Consider the following 19,479-nt stretch of genomic DNA (forward strand, 5'->3'; position numbering starts at 1 on the left):
GTGTCCGTGGGGACATTCCCTGGGGAGGGAATCACAGAGCTTGCCAAGTCCCAGGCTGGCCTTTCTGCCCCACTCCTGACCCTGTTTCCTCCTCCATCAGGTTTGCCAGAGCCACCACAGAGGTCACAAACCCTCACCTCTGTCACCCTCACCCTTGTTGAGAGTTTCCTAATTATTCTCCCTCCCTTTTTCCCCCCAGTTTAATCCCATCTTTTCCTGTCCCATCCTCACCCAGATTTCCCCCTCTCCAAATGCAATTTCTGTGTTTGAGAGCTCTTTGCCTCCCAACCCTTTGGAGGCATTTCCCTCCTTCCTCACTGACAGCTTTTCCACATCTCCCAATCCCTTTCCAATTGCTTCACATCTTTCCCAAAAAAAATGGGTGCCCAGCATTAAATAAAAGCATCCCAGGCAGGACCTGAGGGCAGTGGAAGGGTTAATTCCCATGTCTGGAAGGTGATATTCTATTTTATTCAAACCCAATGGTGTTTTTTTCCAACACCACAGAAGTACTGAGACCCTTCCACATTTTCCTACATTTTCCTACATTCCTTTCCATTTTTTTCTACACTATTTCCCCCATGTCTGCCAGTGTTTAAATCCAGGATACAAGAAGATGGTTTTTACTGCACTAATAAGTGGTTGCTGCTGATGAATCAGCACATAAAACAGGCTAATTAATGACTTTTGGAATAAGTAACACCCCCCAGGCTTCAGTTTTATCTAAAGGGATCGTGTTTACCCAGAGACAAGCGCTAGCAAAAGAGAAATACATTAAAATAATCCAGCAATCCTACTACTACTACATGGAGTAAATTGCAGGAGAAAAACAAAAAAAAAAAACCAAAAAACAAACCAACACTCAGCAGGCTATTTTTTCTTCATTAAACGTGATGAGCTCATAAAAACCCAATTAATTAGTCAGAATGATGTGAATGACTCGTCAGACCTAATTTTAGCAGCCTAAAGTTAGCCAGCATTTCCACAGCAGTCGTTTCATCTCCTCCAGCAATAAATGGAGAGGGATGAACATTTCCAGGATAAACTCATCCTGCTGCCCTCAGCACCCTAAAAACCCGAGGAAGGTGGGGTGAGCTCCCCTGTGGAGACAGAAGAGCTCCAGAAACCACAGAGAGCAGGCAAACACTGAATTCCTTTGCTGCTAAGGTCGGGTGAGATCAAGCCCACAAACTCCAATATGATTGTTTTATGTTTGCAGGATAATTAAACGCAATGCAAATGAACTGCAATCATCAGGGGCAAGAAGCACGATGAGGCATTGCTCACTAAATAATTACAGAGATGTGCAGAGCACGGAATTTGCACGTCACAGGCACCTTCACAGCATCAACGTTTTCCTTTTTTTCCCAGTTTGAGCCAACAGAGGAGTTGTTGGGTTTCTCTGTGAGGGATCATTTTTACACAGCCATCTGAGACAAGCGTTTTTCATTTTGACAAAATCACCCTGTTTGTTCTCCAGATTGATCTTTGTCTTTGCAAGGAAGTGCAACAAGCTAAAAAGAAAAGCAAAATGAAATGAAAGAGGATTTGATATAAAATATTGCACAGCTCACTCCAGACATGATCTTCTCCTCAAGGCTCAGCCTGATTTTGCTGATTTAAAACTGGAGGTCTTGTTTTGAATTTTTTTTTTTAACCTTCTGCATCCCTCCAGCTGTGAGGAGCAGGGAGTGGCACCTCAGGGAATTGCTGACGATTAGGGAATGAAAACTCTCCAGGATCCCACTGTGGATCCCACAGGACTGGGCAGGGTGTGAACAGGTGTCCAAAGCCACCCAGGGCCACTTATTCCTTTTCTTACAAAGAACAGCCCCATGGATTCCCCAGAGGAGCTCTGGGATGAGGAACCATTTGTTGGGATAATGAAGCTTCAGAGCCTCGTGGAGGGACTGGGAATGAGCTTTCCAAACCAATGAGGCAGCTTTGAAACCCTCCCCAGAGGGCACAGGGCATGGTTTGTGTGCCCTGCCGAGGTCACTCTGAGTCTCTGGGCACGGCCAGCCCTGCTCCCTGCAGGGGAAGGAAGGTCACTCAGGGTCTGCCCAAGGGCAGGGACATCCCAGGTGGAAGCTGCTGCCTTGTGCCCACAGCACCCAGCAGGGTGTGACACTGTGTGACCAGCGAGGGCTGGGATATGAACACTGCTGCACACGAGATCATTGCTGCATTCGAGGAGCTACGAGGGGAGGATTTGCTGGGAGGGGTTTCAGAGGCAGGAAAAGTCAGATTTGGGACTCTATGGAGAGCCTGCTCAAGGTCACAGCTGCTTTCCTGTAGGAAACCTCTTCGGGAGGCTGGCTGGAAGCTGTCACCGGCTCCTCAGGATCCTCACAGCTGGTGACGAGGGCAACAGCGCTGAAGGACTTTTGGTTAGGCTTCATTTCCAGGGCTGACTTCTCCTCTTGCTTCTCCCTCGCCTTCTCGGCGCGGTTCCACTCCTGCTCCTTCCTGTCCAGCTGCATGGCGCTGCAGTGGGGGGCGTACACCTCCGTGGTCTCCTCAAACTGCAGGCAGTCCACCTTGTAGTGCTTCTTCTTGACGTGCAGGACATCGTTGAACCGGTGGCCCCACAGGATCTCCCTGGGCACGTAGGAGCTCCGCGACTGGTGGGACGTCCCCGTGGAGTCGCCGGTGTAGACGAACGTCACCAAGATCTCAAAGTTGTCCTTGGCCAGGGCTTTGCGGTCCAGGCCGTACAAGGGGCTGTCGCCGTCGATCTCGTGCACCACGGTGACGGGTGTGACCAGGATGATCTGGTCGTTGAGCAGCTTGAGGTCCCGGTACTCCATGGTCATCCTGCCCTCCTTGTCCTCCCTGTAGCGCAGCAGCTGCGCGCGCACCGAGCCCTCCACCATGTGGTTGGGCCGGAAGTCGCCGATGCGCCACATCAGGCAGAACTTGTCGTCCCTCAGCCCCACCACGGCGTGGTAGCTGAAGCGGATGGTCTGGGCCCTCTTGCGGGCCGTGGCCATCTTGGCCAAGGCGGCGCCGATGATGAAGGTGTCGATGACGCAGCTGAGCACGGACTGCAGGATCACCGTGAGGATGGCGAGCGAGCACTCCTCGGTGACGCAGCGGTAGCCGTAGCCGATGGTGGTCTGCGTCTCCAGAGAGAACAGGAAGGCTCCCGTGAAGCTGTGCACGTTTGCCACGCAGGGGGTGACCTCCTCGTCCCCAAACAGGTCGCCGTGCTGGACGGCAATCAGCCAGAACACCAGGCCGAAGAGCAGCCAGGACAGCACGTAGGACAGCGAGAAAATCACAAACATGTGGCGCCACTTGATGTCCACCAGCGTGGTGAAAATGTCCACCACGTAGCTCTCCCACTCCCCGAAGATGTGCTTGAAGTAGACGTTGCAGCTGCCATCCTTTTGGAGGAATCTCTTCTGCAGCCTTTTCACCTCCTTTCCCGGGCTCTCCCGACAGGCGCCGCGGTAACTGACCTTGTTTCCCTGGATATTGACGGGCCTGTAGCAGCCACTTTGGTCATTCATCTTCCTCATCTCTGCCTCAGCTCACACAAGGTCCCAGGGCTTGTTTTCTTTGGTCATTGGAAATCTGTGAAATAAAGGAAGAAGTCTGTTTGTATTTGGATTTCCAAATCTGATCCCATTTACTCTCTGGCCATCCCAGGTAATTTTTGGAAGGGTACAGGCTGTGACATCCATCACACAATTCTGCTCTAAACCAGGCCTGGAAATATGAGACAGTTACAAATTCAACTAGTTGGAAATGTCCTTATCCACCCCAAAATTTTGTCTGTAGATGAAAAGAGAAATCAAAACCTTTGTGGTGACCCTGTTGTGAGCAACTCCTTTAATGATCCCATGAAGCAACATTAAAAGCAGTCACATATGGCACAAACCACTTAAATTTGGCCAAATATTGGAGGTAATTAATTGGTTTTTTGCAAATTTCCTTATTTTCCTCCATTAGTAAAAACAAATGGGAAACCCCCCCCTTATTTAGAGCTAAAACTTCAGTCACATGAGCAGGGAAATTCAATGCTGGCAAGTTTTAACTAAAAAATGTATCAAACACATGATCATCCATCATTATTTATGTTCTAGCATTGCCTAGAAAAACCTGCTCTAGTGAAGTGAACTTGACCGAGCTGGTGCTACAGAGACATGTTTGTTCAATTTGGAGAAAATTATTTACATTTCAAATGAAAAAAAAAGAAACCCCTCTGAGGTCCTGGAAAACCTCTGAAATCCTTCCTTAAAGCAAACAAAAAAATATCCGGCTGCCAAAAATATTTAAATCTTGATTAATGAGTTTGAAACAAACATGGAGGGTGTTAATGGAAGTTGTGGGTGACACAAATTTAGGAAGTGATGTGGATTAGGAGATTCCTCTGTCAGAGCAGAGAAAAACTGAGTTGTGCCAGTCCTGGGCCATATTTAGTGACCAAGAAGAAGAATTAGAAATTCAGACCTCATCACCTGGAATCCAATAAAAACCACAACATTTAAAAAGGCAAATCTTTTTCCTGCAGGTCTCCAGCTCATTCCATGACACCCCAACCATTAACACACAAACCAATCAGAAGTGATGGGGACACAGCAGAAAAATTCCAATTTTTTTGCTAATTTCATGCTTCTAACTGATATTTCTAAAGGGAAAAAAAACCAAACTAATATTTTTGTAGGAAACCTGTCATTATCCTTCCAGAAACTGCAAGTTTTTGATGGAAAAGTGACAAGCTCTTTTCCCATTTTCAAGCTGGTTTCAGAGTTCGGATGTAAGTTTTCAATGGAGCCAAGAAATCCATGGAAAATGAATTTAAGAAAAGCGAATTTCAGAAAAAAAAACAACTTTCCTAGGGGAATTCTTTTCCTCAGGTCTTCACTCCCTTTGCCTGAGCAGAAATGACTGCACACACTTCCAGGCAGAGGAGAGTCAGGCCCATGGAGTATAAAATATATTGGATGGACTGGATTAACAGCCCAAGAACTCTCCCCTCATCCAAGGAACAATGACAAGCATGCAGACACATTCATCCAAAAACACTTAAAAGCCAAACATAGTTTCCATTTCTTTTTTTTTTTTTCTCTTTTTTTTCCCTCTTTTTTTTTTTTTTTTTCCAGTCCAGAAATGAATGTGACATATGGTGTCGTAGCCTCAGAATGTGGCCTTCATTAAAAAACACAACATTAATGTTTCCAAAAATACTTCTTGGAATAGGGTCTTTGGAAACATTCATAGGACTTGCTTTACTCAGAGTTTTAAACAAACAGTGCAGCCTGGTCGATTGAAGATGCTTGACCCAACATTTTCAAAGCCATATTTAACAACAAACAAAAACTGGAAACTGTTGAGGGTTGGGGGTTTTTTTGGGGGGGTGTTTTTTAAAGGACCTCATAATGTGAGGTGTGAAAATGGAGTGAGCTGTAATCAGGAGCCAATGTGATCTTAAATAAAAACATTTGGAGGACTTTGTGTTGAGGGGCAGCTCTGATCTCAGCTCTCTGACAGGGACAGGGAATGCTGGAGCTGGGCCAGGGGAGCTTTGTTGGATTTTAGGGAAAGGTTCCTCCCCCAGGAGGTTTGGGCACAGCCCCAAGAGCTCCAGGAAGGTTTGGACAGCACTGCCAGGGATGCACAGGGTGGGATTTTGGGATGTCAGGGCCAGGAGCTGGACTGGAGGATCCTTCATCCCTCCCAACCCAATATTCCATGATTCTACTGATTACTGACTGCTTCAAACCAGAGCTCCTTGAAAACACTCCCAAAACATCCCAGGTCTCTAAAGGGGACCCAACTTCATGAATCAAAGACTCCTGAGTGGATCCCACTCTCTGCTGTCACCATCAGGAAATCTTCACATTCCCAAAATTGTGTTTTGCTGGCACCACCTTCGGATTTTGGTGGGGAGAACCTTGGGTGGTGACACAGATTGTGACTCTGATTTCCTGGGCACCTGCCACAGCCAGGAGACAGCTTCGATGTGCAGTGACTTGTCTTGGGAACTCTGGCTCTGTACAGGATTTCTCCTAAGTACAAGATGGGATTATGGAAATGCTCCCGTGCATGTCTGAGATGAGTTTTTGGTATAGGAAGCCATGGAACAGGTTGGGATTTCCCAAAATAATCCAATGTCTGCAGTAAGAAAGGGAATGTGCTGCAGAGCTCCCTAAACCAAAATCAAGTATCAGCCCTGGAGCTGGATGGAGCAAAAAAGAACCAGGGCAGGGCTACCAGACAAGGATTGCTCCCAGGACCTGAGTTCAGCTTTCTTGGTTTTGTTAAAACTTGTTTTTCTCAGAGGCATTTGGCATTGCACAGTGCAGACTGCCCCAGGTTACCTAAACCCCAAAATGCACAGTGGGGACTGCCCCAGGTGACCTAAAATCTCTGGAAAGAACCTCCTCAGCCACTCCAAAGCATGGAAAAATGTTGCCCAGTATTTTGGGAGTGCTTGAACACAATCCAAGCCTGCACTTTCCAAGGCCACCTCTTCAAGTCTATCTCGAGTGCAATAATAATCATAATAATAAATAATCATGCATCGTGATTAATAACTCTCTGACATTGATGTGCTCAGGACATTCAGGTCCAATGAACCCTTCAGTGTTCCTGGATTATGTAAATCAGGATTAGGATCTGTCCCTCATTCCTGGGGACACCACGGAGCAGACTCGTGATTTCCCTGTTCCAGACAAGCTCAGGGAATTTGGGAGCCCAGATGTTTCTTCCTCCCTCTGCTGAGGCACTCTGACTCCTGCAGAACACTCAGAAGAATCTGATTATTACCAAATTATTACCAAATATCAGAGAGTCCCAACCAGACTGATGACCTTCAACCCTAGAGTCATTTCAAAAATCTGATTTTCTGAGATGGAAATATTTGACACATCCCTAAGAAAGCCCCACGATTCCATGAGAGGTTCTATTACCTGGTAAAGATTAACAAAGGGAGAGGGGAGGATTTAAAAACATTCTCTACTCACTAAAGCTCAGGGATCTGTTGTTGCAAATAACTCTCAGATGTTGCCAGGAAGCATTTTCACCTTCCTCTAACACTGACACAAAAACCCTCCCCTTCTTCTGTCTTGCTTTTACTTTCTGTGGGTTTTTTCCTGGATTGCTGGGCATGTTTGTGCACATCGTGAGCCTCCCCTTGCATTGCAGCACAGCTGAAGTTCACAGGATTTTTTTCTGCCTATTCTTATAAATAAAATTGTGATTTCATTTACAAATACAAATGCGTATTCCCCCCCTTTCAACTGAAAGTTTGTCAGAGATAAAAATAAAGCAGCAAAGCCAGGCAGGGTGGTAGGAAGGCAGAAACAGAGAAACCTCAAAGGATTTCATTAGGGTAAATTGCAGAGTTGTTCTAAAGAATAAATGTATTAGAGTTCAGAAATCAGAATAATTCTTAATTATCTAAGCCAAGGCCAGGATTTTGCTGACCTGCTCATGGAGCTCCAGAGATCTGTGTTCAGGGGCCTCCACACTGAACCCCAAATTCAGAACCTGTTCTTTAACAGTTTTCACCCCAATCAGACGTGGGAGGAAATTCCTGTATTTCAAAGCTCATGAAGGAGTGCAGTGGCAGAACCAGGAACAAACCCAGCACCTGCTTTTACCCAGAGCAGAGCTGCCACAAAGCAAACACCAGCAGGAGCAGATTTTCTTGTCATATTTCTATTTTATATTTATATTTTCATGTAGCTCCTCTCGAGCAGAGCAGCTGTGCCAGAACAACTCCTGATCGTCAGCTCGCTCAGAGCACTCACTTCAAAGCCTCGAGCATCAAGCTGAGCCTTTCAAAGACTCTCAGTGGATGTAATTGTCAATTTAATCCCGATATTTGGAGTTTAGGGCTCTGTGTTTTGTGAGGATAATCCCTCTTGCACCGTAACCTAATACCTAACAAATTGCTGCTACACCCCTTTTATGACTCCCTTTTCCCATTGTGTAAACAATAGGGGTGAATTTTTGTTCGGTGACAACTCCACTCAACAGCCTGTTTGTAAAACATTAAGCAAAACAATGTGAAGATCTGGGTCCCAGGATAATTCTGTTCTGAGATCAAATCGAAAAGAAAACAACCCCAAACTTCCAAATTAAACTGGGCGCTCACTCTCACCCCCACGCACAGAAGCGGTGTCTGTCTCTCCAGGGCTCCTTTAGCAATCACCTCCGTTTCCTGCTTCATTTTGGGAATGATCTGAAAGCTTTCCAGTTTTAGTCATTGTTGTGTAACCCTGGAAGGGTTTCAGCTCAGAGACCAGAAATGTGACAAGTCAGAACCTTTGGAGCTGCTTTGGGATTGGCTCCAACACTTGTTCCCTTAAAAAAATCCACCACCCACAAAAACCTAAATAAATCTATTGTAGGGAAACATTAGGGCTCTTCCTTCTTTCTTTCCTTCCTTCCTCTCACTCTTTTAGTTGCAAAGGGATTTCTCCTGGTGCTTACAGCCAATCTTTCTGTTTCTGATCTGTCCTTCCACTGTCCCAGGCTGCTCCAAGCCCCAAAGTCCAGCCTGGCCTTGGACACTTCCAGGGATCCAGGGCCACCCTGTGCCAGGGTCTGCCACCCTCCCAGCCAGGAATTCCTTCCCAAAATCCCATCCATCCCTGCCCTCGGGCAGTTTAAACCAACACATTTAATGTTTGTCAGCTCAGATCCCCACAGGGCACTGAAGGGCAGCTCTACAAGGGGAAAGGGAACACAAAAATCCCCAAAACTGAACCTGGAGCAGGGATGTAGGACAGGGGTTCCCCAAACACAGCATGACCAGGAGCACCCCAGTTGTGCTGCATTTACAGATGGAGCTCATCCCAATGGAAGCTTCAACCCCAAATCCACTGTGACAGCTTTGATGCCACCAGAGTGAAGCTTTTAGAAGGCTCCAATTTCCCTTGGGAGCAAAAATTTTGTTCTTCTCGTGCTTTCAGCTGAGCCAAATGAGTGCTGCAGGTCACCAAGGGCTCCACCAGCCTGGGGCACACAGCTCTGCAGGCAGATGACACCTGTCCCCTCCAGCACTTTCTGTACAAAACCCTTTCAGCAGAAGAAAATATTGCAAGTAAAAAAAATTAAAAATGAAAAAGAATAAAATAATAAAATGTATATATATATTTGTACATAATATTTATATGTTACATCTATTTTATATAAAAAATAAAATAAATAAAATAAAACACTGGATGATCTTTAAGATCCCTTCCAACCTAAACCATTCTGCTTCTAATACACCAAACCCAGAGCAAAATATTACTTATTTCTTACTCCTTACTCAGTGTCTCCATACAGACAGAGGCCTAAAGTATCAATATCAAAGTGTTTATTGAACATTTTAAAGACCAGACATAGACACCAAGGAGCAGCAGAGCTTTGCAGAGATTTTTGAGTCACGCAATGGTGCCGTGATCCCCACTGGAACAACTCACAGCAACAGATATATTGACATTTAATTCATCTAAGTGAAACCAGATCTGCTGACAACAAAACCAATAAAAACATAAAAACAAAAATGAAGAAGTTTGGCCCCTTAAAGTCAGAGAAGACAGACTGGAAGCTGCTCCTTGGTGAAGGCTGGTTGCCCATTTCAGAGCCACAGGACAGGTTCAAAGGGAAGCAGCTCCCTGATTCCCACTCAGAACAATTCCCAAAATCCGTAGAAAGCTGTGAATGTCTATTTTAATTTATTTGCACTGTATGCACTGCATGGCTCCAGCCAGGAGCCAGCAGTGGAAACACTGAAATACCAGGAGAAATGGAAAGTGCTGGCAACTGGAAGCTCTGGATTTGGGGCCTCGCTGCCATTCTTTGTCCCAGACACTTTGGCAGAGGGGAAACCTAAAACTGTTCCCTCTGGGGAGTCTCTTCCTCCTCTTAACCCTCAGCTCCCAGCAGCTCCTGCACGGAGGGGACTGGACCCAACTGGGACTGGGCACAGCAGGGACTGGGGACAGCAGGGACTGGGGACAGCTGGGACTGGGGACAGCTGGGACTGGGGACAGCAGGGACTGGGGACAGCAGTCCCAGTGCAGCCTCCCCTCATGGAGCTGGGTGCCCCAGGCTCCCCCAGTACAGCTGAACCTGAACTGGGACTGAACTGGGATGGCCCAGCAGGGATCAGGAACACCAGAGGTGACCCTGCTGTGTGTTCCACACGGGAATTGGGCAGCTGGACCCTCCCAGGGCCACTGTCATCCCCTCCTTCTGCCTGGAAATTCCCTGTCCTGGTTCTCTTCCCATCAGATGAGAACCATTTGCATTTTGATCCCTAAGAGTCTCCATTTCTGCTCCAGCCTCCAGCAATTCCAATTCTTAAAGCTGCTACAGCTGGGACACATCCTAGAGCTGAAAATCATGGAATGGTTTGAGGTGGGAAGGACCTTAAAGATCATCTTCTTCCATGGGCAGGGACACCTCCCACTGGACCAGCATGCTCCAACCCCCATCCAACCCAGCCTTGGACACTTCCAAGCCAGTCAGAGATGGAGCAGCTGACAAAATGTATTTTCTATCCAGGCTTCTCCCTTTGGAAATCAGTAACCAACCTATTCCTTAATTCAGCAGGATTTAATGCAAATTAGTTGTGAGGCAATCAAATAGCAGTGCCAGCACTAATTAGCATTTCCTGACTCACGGGTGTCTGTCCTGATGCCCAGGCAAGCCTCATCCCCATCCTTCTGCAGCTTCCACCCCACACTGCACGTCATGGATTTCCCTCAGCCTTCAGAGCCCCAGCAAAATTCCTCGAGGAACTTTTCCCCCCTGGCCCTTGTTGGCCAGGAGCAGGAGAACAGTTTGTTGCAGCTCTGAATAGCCATGATGTAATTAATGAATTAATGCAATCAGCAGTAGGTGAGTGGCAGGTCAGGAACAATGACAGAATGGGATCAGAGAGTGCTGAGCACTCATTTACCAGAGCCAACACCCTCAGCTCCGTTATTTGCTGTTCTGTCCTTTCCCAAAACACAACAGTTATTAATAATCTGGGGATCTGGGGGCGGGCAGGAGCTGATATTCCAAAAGGGCTCTTCCAGGCTCAGGGACAGCTTCCTTAACGTCACCCAGAACAGCTCTGCTTCCTGAGGCAGGCAGAGAACTCCTCTCCTTCCTGTTTGCTGCACCAGGAGCCAGGAAAGGACTGGGACAGCACAGCCTGGAGCTGCTGTGTTCCCAGCTGGGTCCCTTATCCAGGCATAGTCGACATTCCTGTGTCCCTTATCCAGGGGTATTCCAGTATTCCTGTGTCCCTTACAGCATTCTTGTGCCCTTTATTGGAGGATATTCCAATATTCCTGTGCTCCTTATTGGGGGGAAATTCCAATATTCCTGTGCTCCTTATCCAGGGATATTCCAATATTCCTGTGCTCCTTATTCAGGGATATTCAATATTCCTGTGCTCTTTTTCGGGGGCTATTCCAACATTACTGTGTCCCTTACCCAGGGATATTCCAATATTCCTGTGCCCCTTATTGGGGGGAAATTCCAATATTCCTGAGTCTTTTATCCAGGGATATTCCAACATTCCTGTGCTTCTTATCCAGGGATATTCGACATTCTTGTGCTCCTTATCCAGGAATATTCCAATATTCCTGTGCCCCTTATCCATGCCTGTAGATGTGAGATGTGTATACCTAGAAGTTGCCTTTAATTAAAAAAATTTGATGCAGGGATTGTTTTAAACGAGATTTTTGCCTCCCTGTGACTTGCACAGAGGCTGATTTGTGCCCCTCAAGGCCCGGGATTGGAAGTGTGTGGTTTCCCTTTTTTTTGGAGATTTTGCCCCAGCCCTGCTGAGTGAAGGAGCTCCTTGATGGCAATCCAGCCCATTCCAAGCTCTTTGCCACCGAGCTGCTCAGCCAGCCGTGTTTTTCCTGTTTTACTTCTCCAGGCAAACAGTGTGAAGGAGCGAGCAGATCTTATCAGAGCCCATGTTAACAAAAATACATCAAATAAAAACCTGCTACATTGCAAATGTCAACACTCCACACACACACAAAAACGATACTTAAACTGCAGTAGGGTTGATTTTATTGCCAAAGCAATTCCCAAAGATTGTTTTGAGAGACAACTTTTCTGTTTGGCCTCACAGGTGCTGTGAGCCTGTGAAATAAATGTCTCTCATTTATTCCATGTTACCTTTACAGCAGTGCTGTCACCAGAGACAAGAGCATGGCTAAAGAGAATTTCACCCTCTGGTTTGAAATTTACTGCCACTGTCCTCTGATTCACTCCAGAGTAGTTGGGAGTTGGATAAATGATCGGCCATCAGAATTAAATTGAATTCAGGAGTGATGTGCACAGCCTCAGTGGGAGATTTATCCTATTTTGTATCCTATATTTTTCCTGGGTCGTTTTTACTCCTGTTTTCACTGAATAAAATGGAATTACAGCATCACTTGCTCCTGCTCAGAGCCAGGGTCCTTCAAAAGTCACACAAATCCAAAGGTGATTAACGAAACCCCAAATCTCTTTCACTTTCAAGGCCTGCCCAGCCCAAATCCCAAGCTCAGCTCATTCCTCCTCTGGAACATTCCCCATGGTGCTGAGCTCCAGCACCTCGGGGTGAGAGGAACTTCAGGAAGTGAAGTCTTTGAAGAACCCAAAGTGGTGCTTCCCACGGGAAAAAAAAAAACAAAACAACAAAACAAAACCAAAACCAAAAACCAAACAAACATCACTGAGGTGTCTCAATTTGAGCTCAACCACAAGGCTGGTCACCAGAGGGGAAGAAAATTCGGATTAAGAAGAATGAAAAAGTGACCTCAGAGGTGCTGGAACAATGCCAGGAGTGCTGGAACAAAGGGAAAACAATCTGAGAGCAAAAATGGCCAGAAACATCCCTGAGGATGAGCTGATGCCTTTTGGGCTACCTAAAACCAGAGGTCAGACAAAATCAAGAGAATAAAAAGCAGTTCTGTTTCTACATTTAGGGCAGATGAAGCTCCCAAGGGCTACACCCAAAATGGACAATGGGTCACAGATTTTCACACTTTTATAAGTTTGGTCCATTTGCACATTGGGGTTAATCTCCCAATTACAGCTCCAGGTAATGAAGTCATTTACCCCAAATTTGCTCCCCCCAATCACTTTTGTTTCCATCTCTCAGTGCCTGGGGCAGTGAGGTGTCCTTGATTGCCAGCCTGGAGAGGAATTGTTGTGTGTGCCCAAACTGGGAGAGCAGCAGCTCACACTGGGTGTGCAGTTCAGAGTGATAGAATGAAGAATTCCGAATACACGAACGCAGGGATGCAGGGATGTCCCTGCAGGCACCCAGGGCTGCTCCTGCTGTGTGAAGGAGCTGCCAGGGCCTCCAGCCACGCCGTGACGTGTGTTGATGATTATGATAATCATGACCTTATGCCATCGAGCTGCTCTCGGGGTGTTTTTCCAATCAGGCTCCGAGATCTCTTTGTTCTGCCGTGTAAAACCCGGCTTTGAGGTCACTCCTCGCCTTCCACACCCTTGGCTGTTGATGGACGCCCAGCTCCGAGCCCATTTCCCACCGAGGAAGACAAGAAACAGGTTGTGTCATTGTCTGGCTCAATTGTTGTCCAGGACTAATTCCAAGGAGAGGAATTATCGGGGCTTTGTTGTTGCAAAAGCCTCCTATCAACAATGAAAGGATGTGCAGGGTACCAGCCCGTGTGACTGAGAAGAAAGAAAATCTGCTTTTCATATCAAAAAATGAATGGGAAGCACCTCCATTGATTCAAAAGGAAAATTGGTAAAAGGTTCATGGGCCACCCACGTGAAATGAGTGCTAAGGGCCATTTCTGATGCCAGCAAAACAGGTTGCTCTGGGTTTTTATGTGTGACAGAGGTCTGTGGGGACATCCCAGGGATGCCAACCTCCCTGTGCTTTTGGTTCAGGGTAGAGGGACAGTTTTTGGCACCCTAACCTGCATTTCCTTAAAGCTCCAGGCAGCACATTCTCCTGTCCAGGTCCTGGGCATTGTATCCCTGTAGACAGAACCCTGGGATCTTCCAGAATGAAAGGATCCTTATTGCAGGAGTTGGGAAAATGTCCAGGCAGGAGGGATGAAATATTTCCCCTCCCCAGCGAACAGGAAACCTTTTCTTCCAGTGCTGCTTTAGGACTTGCTCCTGCAAGGTCTTGTCTGTCAGCAAATGCAATCAGGTTTAAGAGCCTGAATTACCATCCTGGAAATCACTGGGAATTGTTCTGGTGATATAAAACCCAGCAAGTGCAGAAGGTCTCAAGCAGCTTCGGGCCAGCACCCTGCAGGAAGGAGCCTTTGGTTCTCAGAACCATTGCTGGTGTCCAGGACAGCCTCTCACCAGGGCTCTGTGCAGGGAGCTTGGCTTTCACTGGCTTGGAAGATATTCCTGCCAACCCCCGGGGACACGCAGGATCCGGTTGATTTGGAAAACAAAATGATTAACGGCATTTCCCGAGTTTTTCCGCGGAGCAGATTTGAGCCGGGGGTCTGTCACAAGCTGAAGAATTTGCAGGAATGGTGTCAATCTGATGTCACAGCGGCAATAAATCCTATTGTGCTGGATTACATCCTAGCCATTAAAACGCTCTGACCTATTGTCATCCAAGTGGAACCACATTCCACTGGCTGCTCCGAAGGTTCTGATTTCACTCCCGATTGTTGCCAGGGCAACTGCACCTCCATCCAAAACTGCCCCACCAATCACTGAGCTCCATTTGAACGGGCTGGAGGTAAAGCAAAGCACTAATTACTTATTCCCACTGAAAAAAAAAATCCAAATCAAGCCTTTCTGAGGCCTGGATAACAGAAACTCGCAGGACTTGTTGGAGGGTTATTGGGGTTTTTTTGTATGAGGCACCAATTGCCTCATTTCTTTGTGGAATAACTGGTTGTGGTGACAAAATACCATGAAAAGATTAATATTCAAAGTCTATCCAGAGCAAGAGTGCACTGGAAATCTCACCACAGGCCACTCCTGGAAAGAGTCCTCACTCAGTTGTGGAAAACTGAAAGGATTTTCATGAATAGTCAAACAGCTGGTGAAGGTTTGTGAGTGGAAATAGAAATATTTGAATTTCCCCGTTGAGATTTCTGGTGGAAAGTGGCCTGTGTTTTATGGCCTCCACTTTTATGAAGTGAATATCATCTCCGTGGCTCAGATTTGTCCTAATCTATCTCTGAGTAGGACAGAGCCAGGGAGGAAATTGCTCTTTCTCCCAGGATTGCATTTCCTGGAGAGCAGAAGGGGCCACTTGGCCATGCAGAGCCAGCTCTGTAAAGTCAGGAGGGAGCAGGGCCAGGGGATGCAGCCTCTGCCACTCCAAACCAGTGCCCTGATGCTGATCAGTTGGTGCCAATCTGAAACCACTTCGGGAGAGAATATTCTAAAAGGAACTGGAAACGTTCTGTGAAATTGTCTCAGGAATGGAGATGTCTTTATTAAACATGGAAATTTTCCAGCAAAAAAATTCTTTTATCCAGGTGAGTCCTTTCACACAGCTCTGTGAACCCGTCTTGGTTTTCCCTTGAAGGAAATTTGCCTGAAAAAATGGTTGTTCACCAAAATTACTTTTTTTTTTTTCAGTTGTTTTCCAGACTGTTGATTTTTATCAAATGAGAGTCCTTAGATTTTTATTTGGAAGTGTTGACCCACTCTCCTGTGCCATGACAGCAAGGAGAACCCCAAAATTCAAAGGTTCCCCTGCTGAACCTTTCCACAGGAAATTAAGAGCTGAACTCCTCTCCACCCCACCATGTCACCACAAAGAGCAGCTGAGGAGATGAAGATTATCCACCCCTGTGTGCACCCTCAGAACACGAATTTATCTGCTTTAAAAAGAGGAACCAGTGATGGAATCATGACTGGAAAACACAAGAAATGAACATTGTGAAATGCAGCAGGGCCACTTCCTGAGCTCCAGCTTTGCCTCCTGCCAGGCAGGACAGACAAATCCCCTTTTACAACTGAAGATGGAGAGATGGAGAATCAAATCAAGCCCTCACCCCTGTTTAAAAGCAGGCAGAAATGTGAGGTGGTGTTTGCTTGCTGTGCTCGTTTGCATTTTTCACAGAACAGTTTAATTGCACAATGAATTACTGGAAAAGGTTGTTCTCTTACCAAACTCGATCACCAAAAGCTCGGGGTGAGAATATTGGGCAAGAAAGGTGACTAATAACAGAAAAAGGGACAGAGTATCAGCCAGCCTCCAGAATTTCAGTCACACCAGGGAACATCGAGGTGAGGGAGCAGCATCCTGGTGAAAGGTTTACACAAAACCCCCTCTAAAACACGTCCTATAAACTCAAATTCAACCTGTCTAAGAGAAAATATTTTAGGATAAAAAGATGTCAAGCTATCCATTCAAGCCTCTCATCAGAGCATCTTTGTTAATATGCAAATTTACAAGGTCTATATAATTATATATGCAATGTACCATATATGTGCATTTCAGCATATTTTTAGAAAATTGTTGCACCATAAAAATCCTTATCAAATACCGAAATTAAAGCCCTTTATCCCTTAATTTGAAAGCAGAGGTGAGGGAGCAGCGTTCTGGTGAAAAGCAGGAACTTTCTCACTGTGAAGTGTTTCCCAGCTGACCTTTCCAGGAGCTGCTCTGAACCTCTGCTGGCAGAGGGGCTGCTCAGATTTCAACCTTTTTGTCTGGCACCTCGTCCTTTGCTAAAGTTTATTTCTTTAGGAGAAACTCCCCGAACAAATGACCCATCCATCAGTCCCAGTGACAGGTACAGAAATCCTGGGGAGGGCTTGGCAGGGAATTCCGAGTTGTTGCTGCACTAATGAAGCTCATCAAAAATACGGATTGCCTTGGTATTAGGTGAATTTAGCGAGGTTGCAGCTGGTTAACTCTGATTGATCAGCTGGCATTTGCCGAGTGCTGCCAAACCATCCATCAGCAGGGCCTGTACTAATTCTGGTTTTGTCTGTAATACATGAACTGTCCCAGCTCTGCGGGGCTCGGCTGATTTAACAGCACCGATCCCCTTATATCACTGCATTCACACCTTTCCCAGAGCAGGAATTAGGAGACGGCACCAGAACGTTTCAGAAAAGCCCAGAAACATCTTGGAGTGTGGCGAGAAAGAGAAGAGAAGAGAAGAGAAGAGAAGAGAAGAGAAGAGAAGAGAAGAGAAGAGAAGAGAAGAGAAGAGAAGAGAAGAGAAGAGAAGAGAAGAGAAGAGAAGAGAAGAGAAGAGAAGAGAAGAGAAGAGGAAGAGAAGAGAGAAGAGAAGAGAGAAGAGAAGAGGAAGACAAATGCTGTGAGGTTCATTTGTGAAGTCCTTGCAGACCACGAATGTTAATTTTCCTCCTTCCCTTCTTTCAGTGACTAATTTCTGTTACTGTAACAAGGAGTAAAAAACGTTTATCGCCACCAAAACTTAAATATTCACTTCCTCTTCTCCACCCACTACATTCACTTGAAAAAGCACTTCCCTCTCCAGTCCAGCTCTGGCAAGAAAGCTCACAACAATATTACAGAAAACACTTTAAAAGAAGGTTATTCTGTTTGTTAAGTGTTTATAATCACTCGGTATCACCATCCCCGCAGGGAATGAGTCAGGGCTCCCAGGAGAACACGATCCCAGAAGAAAGGAAAATGATGGAACACCAGGAATTTGCAAAGGTTTTTATCCGGACAGAGCAGCCCTCAGAGCCTGGATCCCCTCTGGATTTCCAGGATGTGGTGGCCACTGCCTGGAAAAGAGCTTTGATCCACAGCACAGGCACAAGGATTTGAGGCAGTTTGATAACAGGGAAGATGCAGGAGCTGGGATTGAGGAAGCAAAGCAGAGGCATTCCAAGCCTTTCAGTGACAGCTGCCTTGTCTTTCCCTGCCACCTTCCAGCTTGCTCTGTGTGCCAGGTGAGCTGCTCTAGACAGGTGAGCTGCACCTTGCATCCAGCAGGAGTGAAAACCCCAAAGAGACAGCAAGGAGGGGAAATCCTGCCCCCACTCTGCCCCTTGTGCCACCTTCCCAGATCCTCAGCCTGCTCAGAAAGGTGTTACAGAGTTTGTGGGACAGTTTAAAAATGTTTGCTCGGGGTTTTGAAATATGGAAATAGAGGGATTTCCAAGGGGGATGAGCAAGATTCTTGCTTTCTCACTTTTTTTTCCTGTGGATTTTCATGGCATAAGAGGGAGGGAAATCTCTCAGCTCCTTGCACAGACACATTTGGGTACAGGTCTGGGGTCACACAGGTGCTCATGCCCTGACCCTCAGATCCGACCAGCTGTGTCCATTCCTGTTCCAATCGTCCCAACAAACCCTGAGCAGGCTCCCGAGGCAGAGTGATCCCTCTGACTCATTCCAAGCACCCTTTCTCACACTCTGCAAGCCTCAGTTTCCTCGGGGTGAGCCGAGAGTGCCTGTGCTGCTCTGCCCTCCTGGCTCAGGAATCCTCAGGGCAGCTCTGGGAGGCTGCTGAGCTCCCCCAGAATGGCACAGAAAGGACAGGAGGAGATGCCCAGGTGGGTCAGGCCCAGGTCTGGGTGGTCCCACAGCCCATCCCCACCGGGGACCCATCCCAGGTGCTCCAGGAGAAGGTGGCAGAGCCCTGCACTTGGCAGCTCTGGCAGGATTTCCCTCCTCTCTGACAAGTTCTCACCCTGATCTGCGGTAATTAGAGCCTGGCTCAGCCCTGCAATTACCCAGCTTAGCACCCTCCCTAAACATGGGCTCGAACAAGCTCTGCCTCTCTTCAATATTCAAATGAACAGGAATTCCAGGCACACAAATCGTGTTTCCAAACAACACCTAAGGAGCTGCCAGGTTACACTCCAAACACCCCTCCAACTGAACCATAAGCAGTTTATTCCCAGCCGGGATGTTTAGTTCGTTTACAGCTCTCTAAGGCAACAGAATTTCTGTTTGCGTGTACAAACACAGGGAAAAGGTTAATTAAGGAAGGGAGAAATGCTTTACCTTAATGTCCCGCTGAGCTTTGAAAGAATCTCTGCTTCACTCCCTCATTTCTTTTGCTCTGTCTCTCTCCCTCTCTTCTTGCATGGCTGGACTGACAGGTTGGCAGAGCTGAGAACGACAGGTTGGGTTTGTTTTTTTAGACACAACTCCTCCCCTTCTCAAAGAGAAGGAGAAAAAAAAAAAAAGAAAAAAAAAAAAAAAGGCAAGACTGTTTGGGAAAAGTTCACAGAAAATCCTGTCCTTTCAGCACATTCAAACTGGTGAGAAAAATGCTGCTTTGGGGAGCCCAGCAGTTTTCCAATTGTTTTTCTGAAAAAGGCTCAAGGTCTGCTTTGCAAGAAGTGTGAAGCAACCGAAGGATTTACACCAGGAACCGACTTGACCCCAAACCTTCCCCATTTCCCTGATAACTGATCCAGAGGTGATTACAGCCCCTGCAGTGCAGCCTTGACTCAGGGCTGCTGGAAAAGTGCAAAGGGCTTTTTGCAGGCAGCACAGGTACCTTTGGGCCTTGGATTTTATCCTGGCATCCCAGCACCAGTCTGGGTAATAAATGTCACCAAGAGGTGTCTGAAAAC

At 46.7% G+C, this 19,479-nt stretch overlaps 1 protein-coding gene across 2 annotated transcripts; it reads right to left on the minus strand.

Moving 5' to 3' along the window:
- Window positions 1–862: 862 nt before the first annotated feature.
- On the minus strand, window positions 863–19,059 carry KCNJ16 (potassium inwardly rectifying channel subfamily J member 16). Of its 2 annotated transcripts, none has more exons than XM_014882764.2 (2): window positions 18,902–19,059; window positions 863–3,579 (listed from the first exon to the last, which is right to left on the minus strand). In XM_014882764.2, exon 2 carries the CDS (start codon window positions 3,522–3,524, stop codon window positions 2,244–2,246), a length of 1,281 nt encoding a protein of 426 aa, XP_014738250.2. In that variant the 5' UTR covers window positions 3,525–3,579; window positions 18,902–19,059; the 3' UTR covers window positions 863–2,243. The 2 variants fall into 2 exon arrangements, with proteins under 2 accessions (XP_014738250.2, XP_088032546.1); XM_088176420.1 differs by lacking the exon at window positions 18,902–19,059 and adding an exon at window positions 6,975–7,018.
- Window positions 19,060–19,479: the final 420 nt, after the last annotated feature.

Source organism: Sturnus vulgaris, chromosome 20 (assembly GCF_052056855.1).
Source record: "Sturnus vulgaris isolate bStuVul1 chromosome 20, bStuVul1.hap1, whole genome shotgun sequence".
In the NCBI taxonomy this organism is placed as follows: domain Eukaryota; kingdom Metazoa; phylum Chordata; class Aves; order Passeriformes; family Sturnidae; genus Sturnus; species Sturnus vulgaris.

Excerpts from the sequence above, each read along its gene's own strand:
- KCNJ16 (XM_014882764.2), bottom strand. The coding sequence starts at position 3,524 with ATGAGGAAGATGAATGACCAAAGTGGCTGCTACAGGCCCGTCAATATC.